This window comes from Lagenorhynchus albirostris, chromosome X (assembly GCF_949774975.1).
Source record: "Lagenorhynchus albirostris chromosome X, mLagAlb1.1, whole genome shotgun sequence".
Lineage (NCBI taxonomy): Eukaryota > Metazoa > Chordata > Mammalia > Artiodactyla > Delphinidae > Lagenorhynchus > Lagenorhynchus albirostris.
In genome coordinates, this window is record NC_083116.1 from 115,310,010 (window position 1) to 115,327,308 (window position 17,299).

At 42.6% G+C, this 17,299-nt stretch overlaps 1 protein-coding gene across 12 annotated transcripts in view; it reads left to right on the forward strand.

The window, feature by feature from the left end:
• The first annotated feature begins 3,628 nt into the window (after positions 1 to 3,628).
• RPS6KA3 (ribosomal protein S6 kinase A3) overlaps positions 3,629 to 17,299 on the forward strand; it is a 110,417-nt gene continuing 96,746 nt past the window's right edge. For 3 of the 12 annotated variants that reach the window (XR_009538364.1, XM_060136785.1, XM_060136780.1), the window contains exons 1-2: positions 3,629 to 4,001; positions 7,760 to 7,801. Coding sequence is in view for 9 of the 12 variants with exons in the window: in XM_060136785.1 (XP_059992768.1) it covers positions 3,933 to 4,001; positions 7,760 to 7,801 (111 nt within the window). In the remaining 3 variants the exon portion in view is untranslated. Of the gene's footprint in view, positions 4,002 to 7,759; positions 7,802 to 16,395; positions 16,453 to 17,299 lie in introns of those variants that run through there. The other 9 variants (XM_060136782.1, XM_060136781.1, XM_060136783.1 and 6 more) reach the window with 7 other exon arrangements.

Here is a 17,299-nt window from a genome sequence, read left to right on the forward strand (position 1 = left end):
AGTGATTACTTTTTCTTTTTTGTATGAAAAGTAAAAATGCTCAGATAATGTAGAGGGAAAACACTTGTTTCAGAGGGGCACTGATGATTACACTTTGTTTTCTATAGGGACAAACCTATAGCTGTGAGTATTGGTTGTATATGAGGTAGAGATTGTGCCATGAGCCATAGTTTAGTCATCTTGTAACTTTTCCAGACTGATGTAACTCCATTTTTTGAACAAATGTTATTTTGTTAAGTAAATGCCCATTTGAACTTGTATACAAAGGTTATAATTATAGCAGGAAATTGTTGGGGACAGAGGAGGTTAAATCTGGTTGTCCTGTCATACAGCAGGAATCATTTCTTGGAAATCTAGTCCAGATTTTCGACTGAGGTTTGCTGTTTCCCTTTGCTGTAGTTTCAAGTAATAACTTTCCAATATTTTGGTTCTGACTGAGAGACTTATGTGTGTGTTGGGGGGAGGGGTATAGAATCAGTAGGTAACTGAATCCACCCTTTCTGCTGATTTTGCACAGAGGAGCCCAAAAAGACAGTGGAATGTGAGGATATCACTTAACATTACAGGACTTGTAGGAATATATAAAAGGCTCAATGCTAACGTAGCACTGTCCTGTAGAACTATAATGCCAATCTTGACAAGTAAGCCACGTATGGAAGTATACATTTTATAGTAGCCACATTAAAAAAAAAAGTGAAAAGAAACAGGAAATTAATTTTAACAAAATATTTTATTTAACTCAATATATTGAAAGTATCATTTCAACTCATAGTCATTATAAAATTATTAATGAGCTACTTTACATTCTTTTTTTGGTACTAAGCCTTTGAAATCTGGTGTGAACTTTACACTTATAGCACATCTCGGTAGCGACCAGCCAACCTATTTTAAATGCTCAAGAGGCTCCCATATTACCCTGCACAGGTGCTCTCTAGAGGCAGCTATTCTTTGAATACCTAAGAGTTTTCCTTTCTTAAACACGGGGAAAAAAAAAGTAATCCTGCTCAGGGCAATATCACCTTCTATGTTCAAATAACTCTTTTTGTTGCCACCTGCAAGAAAAATCCCCCAGCCTCATTTGATTTCCCCAAATTCTCCCAGCCTGAGTGAGTGGTTGCACCACTCTTGGATTTAATAAATGAAAAAACGAAAAAAGTTTATTGTTAACCAAAAGGAAAAAAAAATTGCTTTCTTTTCTTTTTGGGCAAAAGAAAGGAGAATAGTGTTTTCCCGAATCAATTCACATACTTAACAAGTTGATCCTATGTGCGAGACAGCTGTGCTAGTGGTACTTTAGCCCATTATTAAGTTCATTTAATGCTTAACTCCTGCAATGTGACCACTGTTCACACTACTTTTACAGATCAATTCGCTGTTTTAAAAGTTATTCCTCTAGTTCTCAAGGTAAAAGGAAATGAATAAAAATTGATACCGAAATCAACTTTTCAGTATACAGTTTGATTTATTTTTAAAAAGGTTAGTTCACCCTTTGAGCGGCGTATTTAGCGCTGGACAGTGTTAGACACAGTAACTCTTTTCAACTATGTATGTTTTTACTAAAGAAAGAATGTTAATTGGAATAATTGATCACCGTTGGGGGGCTAATTTACCTTAAAGTAACCAAATTGACCAACTTCTTTTCGCTGTAAGGAATGGTAACGTGGCTTTGCCATATAAATGAAAGATAAATTAGGCACTTTGTACATAAATGAAAAACAATACACAACTCCTTATCTTCAAACTTCTGCAAGCTGGTTTTACCGTCAGGAGTTACAGAGACGGTGGCTGCCAAATTAGCTGAGTTTTGGGTCCAGATTGGATTTGCAGCACTTGAATCAGCATGTTGGGGGAGGTGACAAAATCACGAGCTCAGTCCTCCCCACCCCCACCCAACAGACCACGCTGAGCCTGCCCAGATGTTGCTCAACCCTGAGCTGTCCCCCTGAGTCCAAGGCTGCGGGAGAGGGCGCGCAGCGAGTATTTCCGGCCGCCTCCTCAGGCTCCCTGAACAGATGGAGCCTGTTCAGGTGGCCGCGAGGCTCCCGGGCCTCGAGCCTGTGCCCAGGGGCGCGCAGGCGAAGGCAGCAGAAAGAGCCTAACACCTGCCTCTCTCGGCCCAGAGAGAAACCTTGCACCGCCCGCGCAGACCTGGCCGGCTAGGTGTGGGGCTCTAATCTCATCCTCACACCTGCGTTAGGGAGGGAGGCCAGGGCTCTCCAGGTGTGCGGGTCCCGCGAGGATGAAAGGAAGCTGTTAAAAGGCGTGCACCAGGAGCGCAGCGGGGGTCGCGCTGTGGTCGCCCGGCGTGGGAGGACCGGGACGCCTGGGCCGAGGCCTGAGGGGATAGAGGCACTGGCCGGCCTGGAGATTTCCCTTTACTTTTTTCCTTCTCCTTGTAGGGCGGTTAGGCGATCGCTGCGGTAGCTTTCCACTCAGCCTGGGGACTTTTACACAATTCTGCCCGGACGCACTGAGCTCGCCGCGGCACCTGGCGCGGGGAACAGGGGGTCGAACCCTCCGCCCCCTCCCCCCAACCCACTCCAGACGCCCAGGCTTCTCTCCTCAAGTTCTCCCCGTCCTCGGCCCTCCGTTGCCTTCTGGGGGTTGGGTTTCCTTAACCTAGGGCTTCCCTATCTCGGGCGGGAGGAGTTAGAAGCTCTCCCTCTCCCCCCTCCTCCACCCACCGCCAGCCTGATTTTTAATCTAATCTTTTATTTAAAGTCAACAGAAGAGCAGGAACCCCGGGCTCCTGCCAACAAGATATTTATAAATAATTCCCCAACCTCTGCAGAGAGGGGCAGCCTTAAAGAACCTCCTTGTTTTCTCCTTCGTGAGGGATTTAGGCAGCGGAGACCCGGGGAGGGGGCGCGCTTGGAGGGTCGGGCCTGAAGCCCCAGGGCTCTGCGGACTTGGGGCGGGGGGTCGAGTCATGCAAGACAAACTAATTCCAAATATTAAAAATATAACACAAGAGCGTCAATTTGGAGAGCCTTGACTCAAACCGAGAGCCGAACCCCCAGGCGGCTCCGGGACACATACCCTTCCGTGTCCCCGTCGTGGGGGGTGGAGGGGCAGGTGAATGCCCATCGTGTGACCCTGGGAGAGGGCGGGTCCTGGGCCACTACGGGATGTGCCCATAGACTCGGCGCGCCCACGTGCACCCATGGAAGAATCGCGCCGAAAAGACACCCGACGCCCCCTCCCCGGGTCCTCGGCACTGTACTGCGCCCCCTGCGCCTCGCCCATCTCTCTCCCCAGCTGGGCGGGGACCACTCCTCTGCATCCCCGAGGAGCCTTCAACCTGCTCGGACTCGCGGCACTTAGAAACTCCCAGCCTTTCGCACCTCTTCCCTTTTCCCTCTTTCCCCCACCTCCAGCCGACGCCCCCAGATCTCTCCCGCTCGCCCTTCCAGAAAGAAGGCGAGGCCCAGAAGCAGTGGCTGGGGCGAGGAAGGAGGGACTAGCGGAGCGCCGCGGCCAGGGGCGTGTCTTCCCAGGCCCCGCCCCCGGGTGCGCGCGGCGGTGGCGGCGACGGCCGAGCCTCGCTCTGAGAGACAGGTATCGCTTAGGCGCCATGTTGTGAGCGGAAGTAGCGGAGCGCGCGGGGGCTGCTGTTCTGCTGGGAGCGGGCGCGGGAACCGGCGGGGGGGCGGAGCTGTAGTCCCGGCGGCGGAAGGAGGAGAGGAAGAAAGGGGCGAGACCCGGTGCCCGGCAGCGGCGCGAGGCTCTCGCTCGGCGCGCGGGCGTCTCCAGCCGGGCGCGCGGCGTTCGAGGGTCGGTGTCGGCGCCGAGCCCTCTCCCGGGCAGCCGCCGCTACTGCTGCAGCTGCTGCCGCCACTGCTGCCGTGTGGCTCGGGCGGCGACGGAGCGGGGCCGGCCGCGGGGCGGGCGGGGAGGGAGGAGGCGGTGAAGGCGGCGGGCCGGGGGGGAAGATGCCGCTGGCGCAGCTGGCGGACCCGTGGCAGAAGATGGCTGTGGAGAGCCCGTCCGACAGCGCTGAGGTGAGTGCAGCCGAGCGGCCGGGGCCGGCGCGCCCCCTCCCCGCGCCCCCGCCAGTTCGCTCCCCTCCCGGGAGCCGACCACTCGGCCCCTTCCTCTGCCGCTCGCGTCTCCCCTTGGTTCGGGATTCCGGTTTGGATAGTTGGGGTTGATCTATTTGCTCTTCTGTTCCTCCCACCCGCACTCTCCCCTCCCTTTCCTCCCTCGGGGGGCTGTGGTGTGGTGGCGCGTGGGGTTTGGAGTGGGCGCCGGGGCTCTGCAAGAAGCCGATTTTCATCAACTTTGCGTGGGGGGAGCGGGAGGCGCAGCGGGGGCTGGCGAGGAGTTGGGAAGTTTGGCCCTGCCTGGTCGGGGGCTTCCCTGGACCCCGGTGACTTTGGGGGATGCGGGAGGGGTGTGGATTGGGTTCGCTGGGGAGAGGGGACTCTCGAGCCCGGCCGGGGGAGGGGGTTGCCCCGGGGAGCCGGGCGCGCGGGGGCAGGAACGGCCCAGGGCAGGGGTGGCGACCTGTGAGGGTTTCGGGTAAGGGGTGCGGGACAGCCAAGGGTTTCTGCCCCCCCCATCTGCCGCAGCGGTTTCTGCTGCTGTAAGGGAGAGAGTGGAAGCCTGAGGTCCTCCACCACCCCCCCCCGCCCCGTTTCTGAGGTCCCTGAGCTCGAGGACCCCGTCCCTGCGAGTTTAACTTGAGTTTCCTGTCCATGGAGGTGAGAGGGTGGTATTCAAGGAGATCAGCGGCCGCAGTAAAGGGGTTTCTGGTTTTCCTTGTCTGCGATCTGGTGACCGTCCCTGAGATACCCACCCGAGTGACCCAAACACTATACCTAAACAGGGCAAAACAGAATTCGCCCGACTCTTCGCAGCCGCCCCTGTCCCAGAACCAACTCGGGGTCTGCGAAAATAATCCAGACAAGACCCATTCCAGGGCATCAGCGCTCCTCTCCGGAGCGGAAAATCAATTCCTGATGGTGGCGCGTCTGTGATTCTTCCTTCTTGACTTTTTGCTGTCTTCTATTCCCCACAGCGGACTTTGGGGGATTACAGGATGATAGGCTGCGTGTGTGTAATAGTTACTGAGCGAGTGACCCCATTTCTGGAAAGCATGACTGAAGCGCGGGGGTGGAATGGGGCAGGCTCTGATGAGTGGTGTACTTGGCGGCAGCCGCTGCCCTGCCGGCCTCCGCAGTGTGAGAGGTGGATAGGGTTACTGGTTACGTCAGTAAGACCGAGGCTCAGTTTGATCTGAGATGCGGGACACTTGCATTCTCGGGTAGAATGGAGGGGGAGGCGGACGGAGATCAGTTCAAATCACTTTGCACTTTTTCCCTAGTCACCTCCGCTGCTGTATAAAATGTTTACTTGCTCTCTCTTTATCGCATGCAGAATTGTAATAGTGCTTACGGTTGGTGCTTAGTATTTTGCGACTTGGATCATATTTTTAAAACCTAAACGAAACGCTGCTCTTCAATAGAAAACACATTAATAGATGTTTCCTGAAAAAAAAATTTTTAAAGGAAATCTACGAGAATTTCATTTAAAATTGTTAGCCAGTCTAATATTGTGCATTTTTTGTAAGAAAATCAAATTTAGAATGTTTAATCATCTTTGGAATTGGATAGTATGAAACATAGTGCTCCCGGGGCTCTTTTCATTCATTTTTTTCCTTCAGAAAAATTTTTGCATTAAGTAATATAGCTAAAAGGTTATATTAAGTAATATAGCTAAAATGTGTTCTCAGAGTGCCGACCTTGTGGAAAGAAATTGAATTTGCTTTGAGCCTGATTTTTAAATGCAAACGTTAACATTTGCAACTCGTAATCAGTCCACACTTCTGCTTGGCACGCATCAGTGTGTTAAAAAAAAAGTCATTTAAAATTCCACCTGATCCTTTTTCTATATAGCATACAATTGGATAAAGAAAGCACAAAGCTAATGTTTATTTAGCACTTACTATATGCCAGATACTGTGCTCATGCTATTTCATTTTATCCTTCCTATGACCCAACAGAGTAGGATTATGGTCCCCATTGTTACAGATTAAGAAACTGATCTCAAAAGTTAAGGGCACAAAGATTATAAATAGTAAATGGCAGAGCCATAATTCAGAGCCAGATGGATATAATTCATGTGCTTTGCTTTATGCTAGGGTAGCTGTTTCAAATCTTTTGTGGAAAAAAATCAGTATAAATAAGTAAACCGGTAGTTAGAGGTCAAGTATTTTTCAAAAACAATTATGGTATTATAAGATATCTCATTTGTTAAAGCCTGGTTATTTCAGTTACTGTCATGGTTTCCAGAACCTGGCAGATAGGTTCCCACAATTTGCCATTTTCAAGTAATTTTCTTGATATTCTGGCATAAGGTATGTCAGTCAGAGCCAGTGTTGCCTAGATTTATTGAAATTAGATTTTAACAAATTGCCTTTAGATATTTATTGCCTTTGGTTGTTCAGCTGTTTCAAGTAAATTACTTCTGATGCAAATTTGGAAATACTGAAACCAGTAAGGAAAAGGTTGAAAATTTTCATTTGGAAGTCTGATATTGAACTTAGTATTATGCTTAGCATTATGCCATCTCCTCCTCAGTATAAGTTCTTATCAGTGAATAGTTGTATTTTACGATTTTTAAAAAATAGTCATTTGAGTAAAAACACCAGATTGTTTCTCTTCAGGCTAAAAGATTTCAGGGTTGATCTCTATAGAAATTTACATTTATGGTCTCTTCCCTAGGAGACTGTGAATTCTTCAAAGCTGAGACTTCTTTTTTTTCTCTGTATCCTCAGCTCTTAACACAGTGCCTGGCGCATACATAGTATAGGCCCCCTAGATGACCGACGAATTAATTATGAAGGTCAGGAATAGGGTAATTATCAATTTTATCTCTGTTCTTATCATTTTAATCTTACATTGAAATATGAGCAATCTTAAAAGAACTGAGTACCTCACTAAAAGTACAGGCAGTTTCTTCATTCCTTTACATGTCTTCTTGACCTCACATGGGTCTCATGGTGCTCAAAACAAAAAAACCCTTGTGGTTGAACTCAAACATGGGTCAAAACATGATAGGCTAGAACTATGCCAAATGTTTAAAGAAGCAAATTTAGAATAATAAAGGAAGTACTATGTGAGCAAAGTCAAGGTTGGTACAAGATTAAAAACAAAATAGCTTCCTAAATAGTCCAGGTGAATTCAGAACTCTTTAATGAGTTAAAGACGCTAGTGTGTTTTTGAATATTTGACTGTTTAGGAGATGGATATCCAGGAATTGTGGCTATTCTTTTCTACAAACTCTTGCCACTGCTATTAGGGACATTTACTGGATCATAAACCTGACCTAAAGTGACACCTTTTTCTCATTTTTAGTAAAGATATATTATAGTAAATGTAAATATGAACAATTTTCAAAAATAATAAAATTAAGGAGGTTCTTTTTGCTTTATAGAAATGTGTTATGTAAAAATAGTTACCTCGAATTCCTTTAAATGACAAGTTCCATAGTGCATTGAAAAATATTAACTGTATAAATATTTTATTTATAAAAAATGAGACCCTTGTTTTGGAAACCATCTTCAGTGGGTGTGCAACCATTTTTAACCTCAAAGATTTTATTGGATTCTATAATATTTCCACTGTATCAATATTAGGTTTCTTATGTTTCATCTGTAGGGAAAAACATTCTATTAAAGTGTGATCTTTGATTTTGAAAAAATAATGTTTTATTAAGTTTCTTTTCCTTTTCCTGTTTCATTTTTACCACCTTTCAGGTTTTTTTCTTTCCCCCAAGTGAAGATCTGAGGAGAGGACAGGTATTGTTACATGTCAACTGTCGAGTAACTGTGACACATTATTGAACACTTTGTTGTTTTCAGTGATTATAATATCAGTTTTTGTTAAACTAGAATTTAGGAAGGTTTGCGTTATTTTGGAAGCTTGATCCTATACTGATGGGGTTAATCCAAAACGAGAAACTTCTTTGATACATTTAAATTTTAAGATAAAGAGGGAAACTTATCCAATTAAAGAAACAAGTATAGGCAGACTTTGCCTTTTCATTAGTATGTTTCTGGAAATCACAATGAGTATGTCTTATTTTTATATAAGAAGAGTGGCATAATTGGGATGTGCACTCTTGACCAAGGACGTGACATTCAGTAAATTATAGAATGATCAAAAATATAGCAGATCGGGCTTCCCTGGTGGCGCAGTGGTTGAGAGTCCGCCTGCTGATGCAGGGGACACTGGTTTGTGCCCTGGTCCGGGAAGATCCCACATGCCGCAGAGTGGCTGGGCCTGTGAGCCATGGCCGCTGAGCCTGCGCGTCCGGAGCCTGTGCTCCGCAACGGGAGAGGCCACAATAGTGAGAGGCCCGCGTACCGCAAAAAAATAAAATAAATAAATAAATAAATAAATAAATATATATATATAGCAGATCATTTCTCAGAAGTCTGAATTGCAGAAGAGTTGTTCTAAAGATTTTTTTTACTTTATCATCCACTAAAAAATTTATACCATTGTGATCGTTGAGAAGGTTTGCTCTAGAGTTCCGTGTTCAGGGACATGTGATCTTCCAGGCTGTGAATGATGGATGACGTCAAGTGGCCCAGTTTGTCCAGTGCAGACTGGATGCTTTAGACCCAGTGGTTCAGATTACAGTGTACAACAGTGACATCTTGGTGGTCTCTTGGTAATGCATGAGTGTGATAGTGCTCAGTTGTTTATGTGTTTTGGTGAATGACAAGTTTTAAAGCATTGGAATGCAATCGAGTAAATGTATATTTTACACATCCCGTTCCCCATTTCATGTAATAGAAAGAAAAAACAAGCAGTTGCATTTTAATACTTGGCATTAGATTTATCGCACTCCCCCCCCCCATCTTTAGGAGTTGATACAGTTTCCTGTGCCTTTCGTTAATCTGGGACAGTTACCAAATCTCAGATACTCTGGTTTTTCAATTTAATACCAAATAGCATAGAAGCAAAGATAAAACAACTGTAAATTTTAATTGTTAAGTAAAATGTGTCAAGTTAACAAAACAAACACAAATATACTCTATTCGTTGTATAAAACAGGATAAAATGTATCTGTGTAGAACATAACTATCATTTAATACATTTGGCTATTTTAAGCAAATACATTAGTTACTAGCAATTAAATATTTCAATTTTACTTATTCTACTTTGTGGGATAATTTGGATGTATGGCAAAGTGTTAAAGTACATAAATTTTGGAGCCATGAAGACCTGGGTTTGAGCCCTGTCTCTGCCACTTAATATCTTTGTAATCTTATGCAAGTTATTTAATGTCTCTATGCTTCAACATCCTAATCTGTAAAATAGGCATGAAAATAATATCTACCTCATGGGGTTGTGGTGAGAATCGAATGATAATATATGTAAAGCACTTGGGTCAGTACATGGTTTGTATTTAATAAATAATAGTTATAATGAATCATCTCTCAAACAGCACTGTCTTAGGAAGTTCTGTGTTTTTCCTCTGGGGTAATTTTTCCAGAATCAAACAGAACAATTAAAAATGGTTTGTTTGGGGCTTCCCTGGTGGCGCAGTGGTTGAGAGTCCACCTGCCGATGCAGGGGACATGGGTTCGTGCCCCGGTCCGGGAAGATCCCACATGCCGCGGAGCGGCTGGGCCTGTGAGCCTGCGCGTCAGGAGCCTGTGCTCCGCAACGGGAGAGGCCCACATACCGCAAAAAACAACAACAAAAAAAAAACAAAAAGAAAAACAAACAAACAAAATGGTTTGTTTGATTGATCTGTTTAAAGAGAACCTTTATAATATCTGAATATAACTGTAAGGGTAAGGTGAACAGAAATCTCTTGAATCTTATCCTTTTTTATATTGTTCCCCTCTTCAATATTGTCTTTAGAGGGGGGAAACACATAAAAAACATTTTGAAGAATATGTGCGGAAGAAGGAAGAAAAGAATGTTCATATTTCAACGTTGCTCAAATTGGAAGCCCTCTCACAGTCCACGGCATGTCATTGTTTAATCAGCAGGGGCTTTTTTCTCTTAGTGATATATAAGATAATAGTATATCTCACACACGATGGTGTCTTATAATTGTTGAAATATGGTATACCCTATATGTCAGCCTCTTGAAGGAAGTGTGTCTCTGAAGAAATAAAGTCAATATATAGCATCAATAGGTAGAATTTTAACTTACTTTCTAAAAAGTACCAAAACAAAATGTGCACACCTTTTTATATTTTAGGATCAGTTCTGTTAATTTCATTTTTTAGGGACAGAAATTAATATGGCACACTTCCCTCCCCATTACTATAAACACATTTATTTTGGTTATTTGAATATGCCATGAGTGACTGGCTTTTCCTGTCTAGAAATACAATCCTTTGGTTTTTGTTCTGTTATGTGATACTGGTACTTAAGGAACTTTCAATAGTCCACATGGTATTTTCAACTGAGAAGTCTCTGAAAATTTTCAAAGTGTGTCTGTGCCCCAACAACCATCTTCTCCCTCCAAAAAAACCAAAGGAGCGTGACATAATCAAATAAATTTGGGGATTGTGGAATTAAATGAGATCTGACCAATGTCTTTACTGCATAACATCTTAGAACTTTTAAGATGATAATGTACATGCTGAATCTGCAAAAAGGAAATAGCTCACAGCATTTGAGACTTGATGTCAGCACCCCTTTTTCATGAACCATCTATTGAAGTCTCAGAGGACACAAGTGCTTTGCAGAACACAGTTTTGGAAAGTCTGATAACTACAGTAACATGATCCAGTATTGCCTGGAAGCAAGCTGTTAATGTTTAATTGACTGTATCAAATCTTTTTCTCTGTAACTGTCAAACGAGTTTTTGTTTCATTTTGAATTGGAGTCTTTCTAAATTAATTTGTGTAACTATTTTCCATCTTAATAGTGGACTAAAAATTTAAATGCAGTAGTTTAAATAAAAGTTTGAAATAATTTAAACTTTTAAAATTCAGTGTTTTGAAAGGTAATGGTCATATTCTACCTTAATATCAAGCTAATTGCCCCTACTAAATGGCTCCCTCATGGACTTACTCTGTAATTTACTTTTAATATTCATAGTTTTTAAAAACTCTTATCATTTGCTATTTTATGCTGCTGTCAATCTGTCTACTTCTCCCATTCTTTTTTAATTAATTGCTTCAAACTTGAAGTTACTAGAAAACAGCTAGGATTAATGACATTTTGATGCAGCTGTTTTTAACTTGGGAACATTGTTACTTCATCTTTAAAAAGAAGTTTACTTACAGCTTACCAATGATGTAAAATGACTTCCTCACCCTTTTTCTGATCTCTGCCCATTATATACACATACCTCTGGAGTCAGGGGTATTCGAGGGGCGTATTACCTACTAACAAACAGTGATTTTATGCTTCAGCATACCATAACGGAATAGCTCAATTACTGGCATTACCTACTCTGAATATGTACCTTTTTCTCTTGAAGGTATCAGCTAGAAAGGAATGTGAATGAACGAAAGATCAGGAGGCTAGCCTACTGCCCCACCTGGAGTCAGCTCTCCACATTGTCTTTTGGAGGGTATTTTTGTGTTTTGTTTTGTTTTTTCATGAAATAGTGCTAGTTGCCTGAATATTAGATAATCCTACATTTATGTGTAAATCCAAAAGCACTTTTATACTTCCTATCAGTCTTCCCCTCTATTAGTATAAATAGAATTACAGCAGTAGCATAACTTAAATCAGATTTTCCCATCTTAACTAATACTCTATCCATGGTTTCTTACATACCTTAAAAATTAATTGTTTTATCCACCATGTTAATTGATTTTTATAATCTTACATATGATGATGATCTCATCTTCATGTCTGACCTGGTCATCTAGATTTCTGTGAGCTTGCGTCTAATCCTTTGGCCCACAAAACTTGTTATAGGAAACTTGGTTCAGCCATTTGATATGTGTTAGAAGCAGATGGCAAATGATAGCCTGAAACAAAAGTTCATTTTGACATTAATAGATTGAAGTGCACCTCAAGTGCAATGTTTTGGGAGAAATCTTCACTCCAGAAATCTTGTAGAATCTCTACTAAAAACCTCAGTTACCCAGGATGTTATTTCACTTTTTCACATTTAGGAGCAGAGGAGTCTACCTGAAAAGAATATAAAATAATAGGAAAGATGCACTTAAAAAAAACCCCAGCTTCTAGATGGGTACCATTCAGTAGCCACTAGCCAGCCACATGTGTGGCTACTGAGCACTTGAAATGTGGCCAGTATGGCTGAGAAACTGAATTTTTAAGTTAACTTTAATTAATTTAAATTTTAATAGTCATCTGTGGCTATTGGCTACCACATTGAACAGCACAGTTCTAGATTATAGAATTAGCACAAACTGAACCCTTTTTTCTACACCAGTGTTTTTCAACTCTACCTTTTCTTACTTGTAGTTTGAAATTAATAGGCTAAAGCTTTTTCTAAATGAAAAATATATTTAATATGCTGTTTCAAATTATGTTTAATCAGCTTCGTCTTGTCTCTCTTCTACCCTGAAGATTTTGATAAGCCCTCCTAAGTGGTACATGCCCCTCAAATAACCATTCTGCACTTTCTACAACTTTACTAACTTTACAGTGACATTTCTCATTCAAGTGATAACATCGAAGCATTGGGGAAATTTAGCTATCAGAATTGGTGCATTTTGTTCACTATACTATGCTAATTAATACTGGGAAAGTAGATTGGTTCATCTTGGAGATTAACATATACTGAGTGCCCTCTCTGACTAGACGCTTTGTGTATATCAACTTGAATAAGGTAGATGTAATTAACCTCAACTTACAGGTGAGGAAACTGAAGCCTAGAGAGGTTAAGTAACTTGTTCATGGTTGCACAGCTATTAAGTGGAGGAGGCAGGGTTCAAACACCAGGTCTCGCAGATTGCAATCCCACTGATTTTCCACTAGACTGCCCTGCTTTGGTTGAAAACAGCGTAGAGGTGAGTGACTCGGTCTAGATGACATCTCCTCCTAAGGGCAAAAGGGTCCAGGTGGTTTGTATTGAGCAGATGTTTTCATGGGAACGTACAGGGAGACTTAGAAAAGCAAAATTGATATTACTCTCCAAATACAGCATGGGTAAAATAAGCTTTTGTGAGCTGGCCTGAGAAACAGCATCGTATGTGACATCGTATGGGAAATTTTTTTGAGATTTCTAAACAACTGTCTTACAAGTGAGAATTTGAAACAAAAACTACTGTACTTGAAAAAGGGGGTTTGTCCAGATGTAACTTAACACCTCTCCATACAGAAGCCCCTAGGTGTGTGCTTGAGTAACTGTGCTCTGTTTTTTAATTGCAGCTTATTAAATCATTACCTCTTTATATTTGCATCTTCTTTTCAGAAAAATGTATTTGACTTTCCCTCAGAGTGCCAGAAAACAGGATGTGGCACAACCTGAAAAAGTTGCCAATTATCTTGCTACAGTAAAAGAAAAGGAAATTTAAAGAAACGTTGATCATTGGTGACTTTCCCCCCCTTTGGGTTTTTTAATTCTTAGGTTAAATAGCCCTAGTTAATCTTTTTAAAAATTGAGATATGATTTATATACCACAAAATTGTACCCTTGTAAAGTATACAATTCAGTGGTCTTTAGTATATTCACAAAGTTGTGCAACCATCACCACTATCTAGTGCCAGAAGATTTTCATGACCTCCAAAATCCCATACTCATTAGCAGTCACTCCCTATTCCCTCCTTCCCCCAGCCCCTGGCAACTAATAGTCTAATTTCTGTCTCTGTAGATTAGCCTATTCTGGACATTTCATGTTAATGGAATCATATGATATGTGGCCTTTGTGTCGACATCATGCACTTAACATAATGTTTTCAGGGTTCATCAGTGTTGTAGCATGTGTCAGTGCTTCATTTTTATGGCTGAGTAAGCTATTGTGTGGTTATAGCAGTTTTGTTTATCAGTGTATCTGTTGGTGGACATTTGGATTGTTTCCATTTTGGGGGTATTATAAATAATGCTGCTATGAACATTTGTATACAAGCTTTTATGTGAACATGTTTTCAGTTCTCTTGGGTGTTTGCCTAGGAGTGGAATTGCTGTGTCATATGGTAAGTCTATATTTAATATTTTGAGGAACTGCCAAATAGTTTTCCAACTTGTTTGTATCATTTTACATTCGCACCAGCAATGCACGAGGGTTTCAGTTTCTCCACATCCTCGCCAACACTTGTTATTGTTTTTTTCATTATAACCACCCTAGTGTGTTTGAAAGTGGTATCTCATTGTGGTTTTGATTTACATTTCTCTAATGACTGGGAATGTGAAGGATGTTTTCATGTGCTTATTGTCTACTTGTATCCATAGTTCTCGTGCTTATTTTGCTGCTGATTTAGGGACTTAAATGGAGTTTCGCTCTAATGCTGATATAGAAGATCCTTATCTGTGTCATGTTATATACATAGTTCTCAGAAAACTTAGTTTCAGTTTGCACTTTTAAAAGATTTCCTTTATTTTTAGATGTGATAAATAAAAAGCTTTTTCTAGAACAATGGCTTTCCAGTTGGGTGAATAGAGCCCTGCTTCACCTGGGCCACACCTTCTCCCAGCCAGAACAGAGTTTCTAGAGGAACACAACGAAGAGTTAAAGGATTAATTATAAAACAAATTATACAAAGAAAGCAAAAATTGAGGCAGTGATATTTTTCCTTACAGTCTCCTCAGTCTTGTTATACTATTCTATAGTTTCTTATTTAAAGCAAGAGTACAGGAATTAATTGAAGGTCAGTCAAAACAAAAAGTCTAGAATCTCTGAAATTAAATATAAGTCAACAAATAAATGAATTTTCAAGGATCCATCTCTTAAAGTGAGATATACAGACGTTTCATTTAAAGTAGTGAAAATGCAAAGCAAAACCCCTGTTGGCCTTCTTTCCTTCAAGTTCCTCCTGGCTCTTGGTATAATTCAAGAAAAATAACTATCACAATGGATGTTGATAGCAGTAAGGGGGGTTACTTAAAGAGAGAAATGTCACAGGCAAGTTAAAAATAAGATTTGCCTTGGATTATTAAAAAGAGGAGCTCAAAATGAGTTTTAAAGGGATCTTTTCCCCCTGGCTGTTCTGAATTTGTGTGGTATAGTACTAGGTGATAATGAATGAGATAGAATTCTTTCCTTTGGAATATTATAGTGTGAAAGTACTGAGGTGGACTGGCAGTTGAATAACATGAAGCAAGCTAAATTAGCCAGGAATGATATAAACATAATCGGAACTTTAGGGGAAAGTTCTGATCTATGATGTTATATAGCAGTTTTCCATAGTGCATTTTTAACCATAATGTGGAAACCTAGAAAATAAATGTCATTACCCCAAACACCCAGTAAAGTTTCTTTTAACACACACACACACACACACACACACACACACACACACACACAGAAAATGTTATTTTCAACATAAAAATTAATCACTTGGTGGAGACTTCTGGTTCTGCCAAGGTGGAGGAGTCCTTTTCCTCCTAGGTCTTCCTTTACAACTAAAACACCTAAGACATCACAGCAAACAAGTACAGGAACACTCTGAAAGGTGGAAATTAGAAAGCAGACTGCCTACAGACTTTGGGATTAAAGGAATGACACAAGTAGTGAGTTCCCTGGGTGTTCTTATTGCCTCCCATATATCCTGGACAGGGTGTTTTAAAAGCCTCCAACCTGGAACCACCAACAGGCGCAGACAAAAAGGGTTCCAAGAAAAGCCTGTTGTCTTTAGCCAGATGACTAAAGAAAGGGTGGGCTAACAACGGTAAACCTTTTTGACAATACCCACCCTACTGTAGCCAAACACCAACAGAAAAACCCCACCCTGCTTCTAAGAAGCAAGTGGCAGTGCTTGTGGCTGGGCAGATCAGGGACCTAATCGCCCCTTCTCCCCTTCGCTGCCTAGCAAAAACAAACAGCACTTTGATTCCCCCTGCTCGGTGGCTTTGGCAGGTTGTGCAGGGACCTGATATTCCCTCACCACCACGCCTGTCCCACTCCCTACAGAAGGAGGTGGTGTTCTCACTAGGGTAGTGTCAGTGGGGTCCAGCAGCCAGTTGAGCCTCCACTCCAACCTGGAAGCAATGAGGCATAACAAGGTGGTGTGAGGTAGGACTAGTCCCCACTAAGCCTCCCCCCGCCCTGTGTCAGTGAGGTCCACCCTCACCCAGCATCAACAAGGCAGAACAAGATGGTTGGAGGTGGCCTGGTCAACGCTGCTTCCCCCCTCCGCTGATGCAGTAGGGCCCAGATGCCACCTCCATCTGGCATCTACAAGGTGGAACAGAGTGGTAGATGGCAGGGCTGATTGGCACCCCACTTCTCCCTCTCCCCTCTCCTGTTGTCAGCTGGGCCTTTCAGGGAGCTGAAGTCTACCTTGAACTCCGCTGAACTCTGCTGAACTCCACTCTACCCTGCAGCAATGAAGCAGTGTGAGTCAGCCCTCCACTTCCCCTCTTCCTATTGTCAGTAGGGTCTGTCAGGGAGCTGAGCTTGCACCCCTGCTCAGAGGCAATGAGGTGGTATGGGTTGGTGCCCCACTTTCACTGGGAACAAGAGTGAAGCTGAACTTCCATCCCACCCATCTGCAAAAAAGCAATGTGAGTCATTGCTCCACTTTTGCCAGGGTGGTGTTGGCGGAGCCCAGCAGGAAGCTGAACATACACACTCACCCTGCCCTCACACTACACCTCAACTGGTAGACTGCCTGCTAAAAAAGATTAAATAGGATCCAGAGTCTTAAAATCTCCAAAATGTCCATTATACAGCTGAAGTTCACTTACACTAAGACCCAAGAAAATTGCATCATGAATGAGAAAAAAGGCACCAGATACCAGCACGGAGATGCTTCATGTATTGGAATTGTCTGACAAGGATTTTAAAACAGCCATCATAAAAATACTTCAGTGAGCAACCACAAACACATTTGAAACAAATGAAAAATTAGTCTCAGAAAAGAAATAAAGTAGAAAATGGACACTTTAGAACCGAAAAATGCAATAACTGAAATAAACTTACTACATGGGCTCAATAGAAGAATGGAGGGACTTCCCTGGCAGTCCAGTGGTTAAGACTCTGTGCTTCCACTGCAGGGGGTGCGAGTTCGATCCCTGGTCAGGGAACTAAAATCCCACATGTGGTGCAGCCAAAAAAAAAAAAAAAAAAAAAAAAATGGAGGTGACTGGAAAGAGTCAATAAAATTGAAGATAGAGCAATAGAAATTACTCAATCGATAGCAGAGTAAAAATAAACTGAAAAATAAATGGAGTGTCTCAGGGG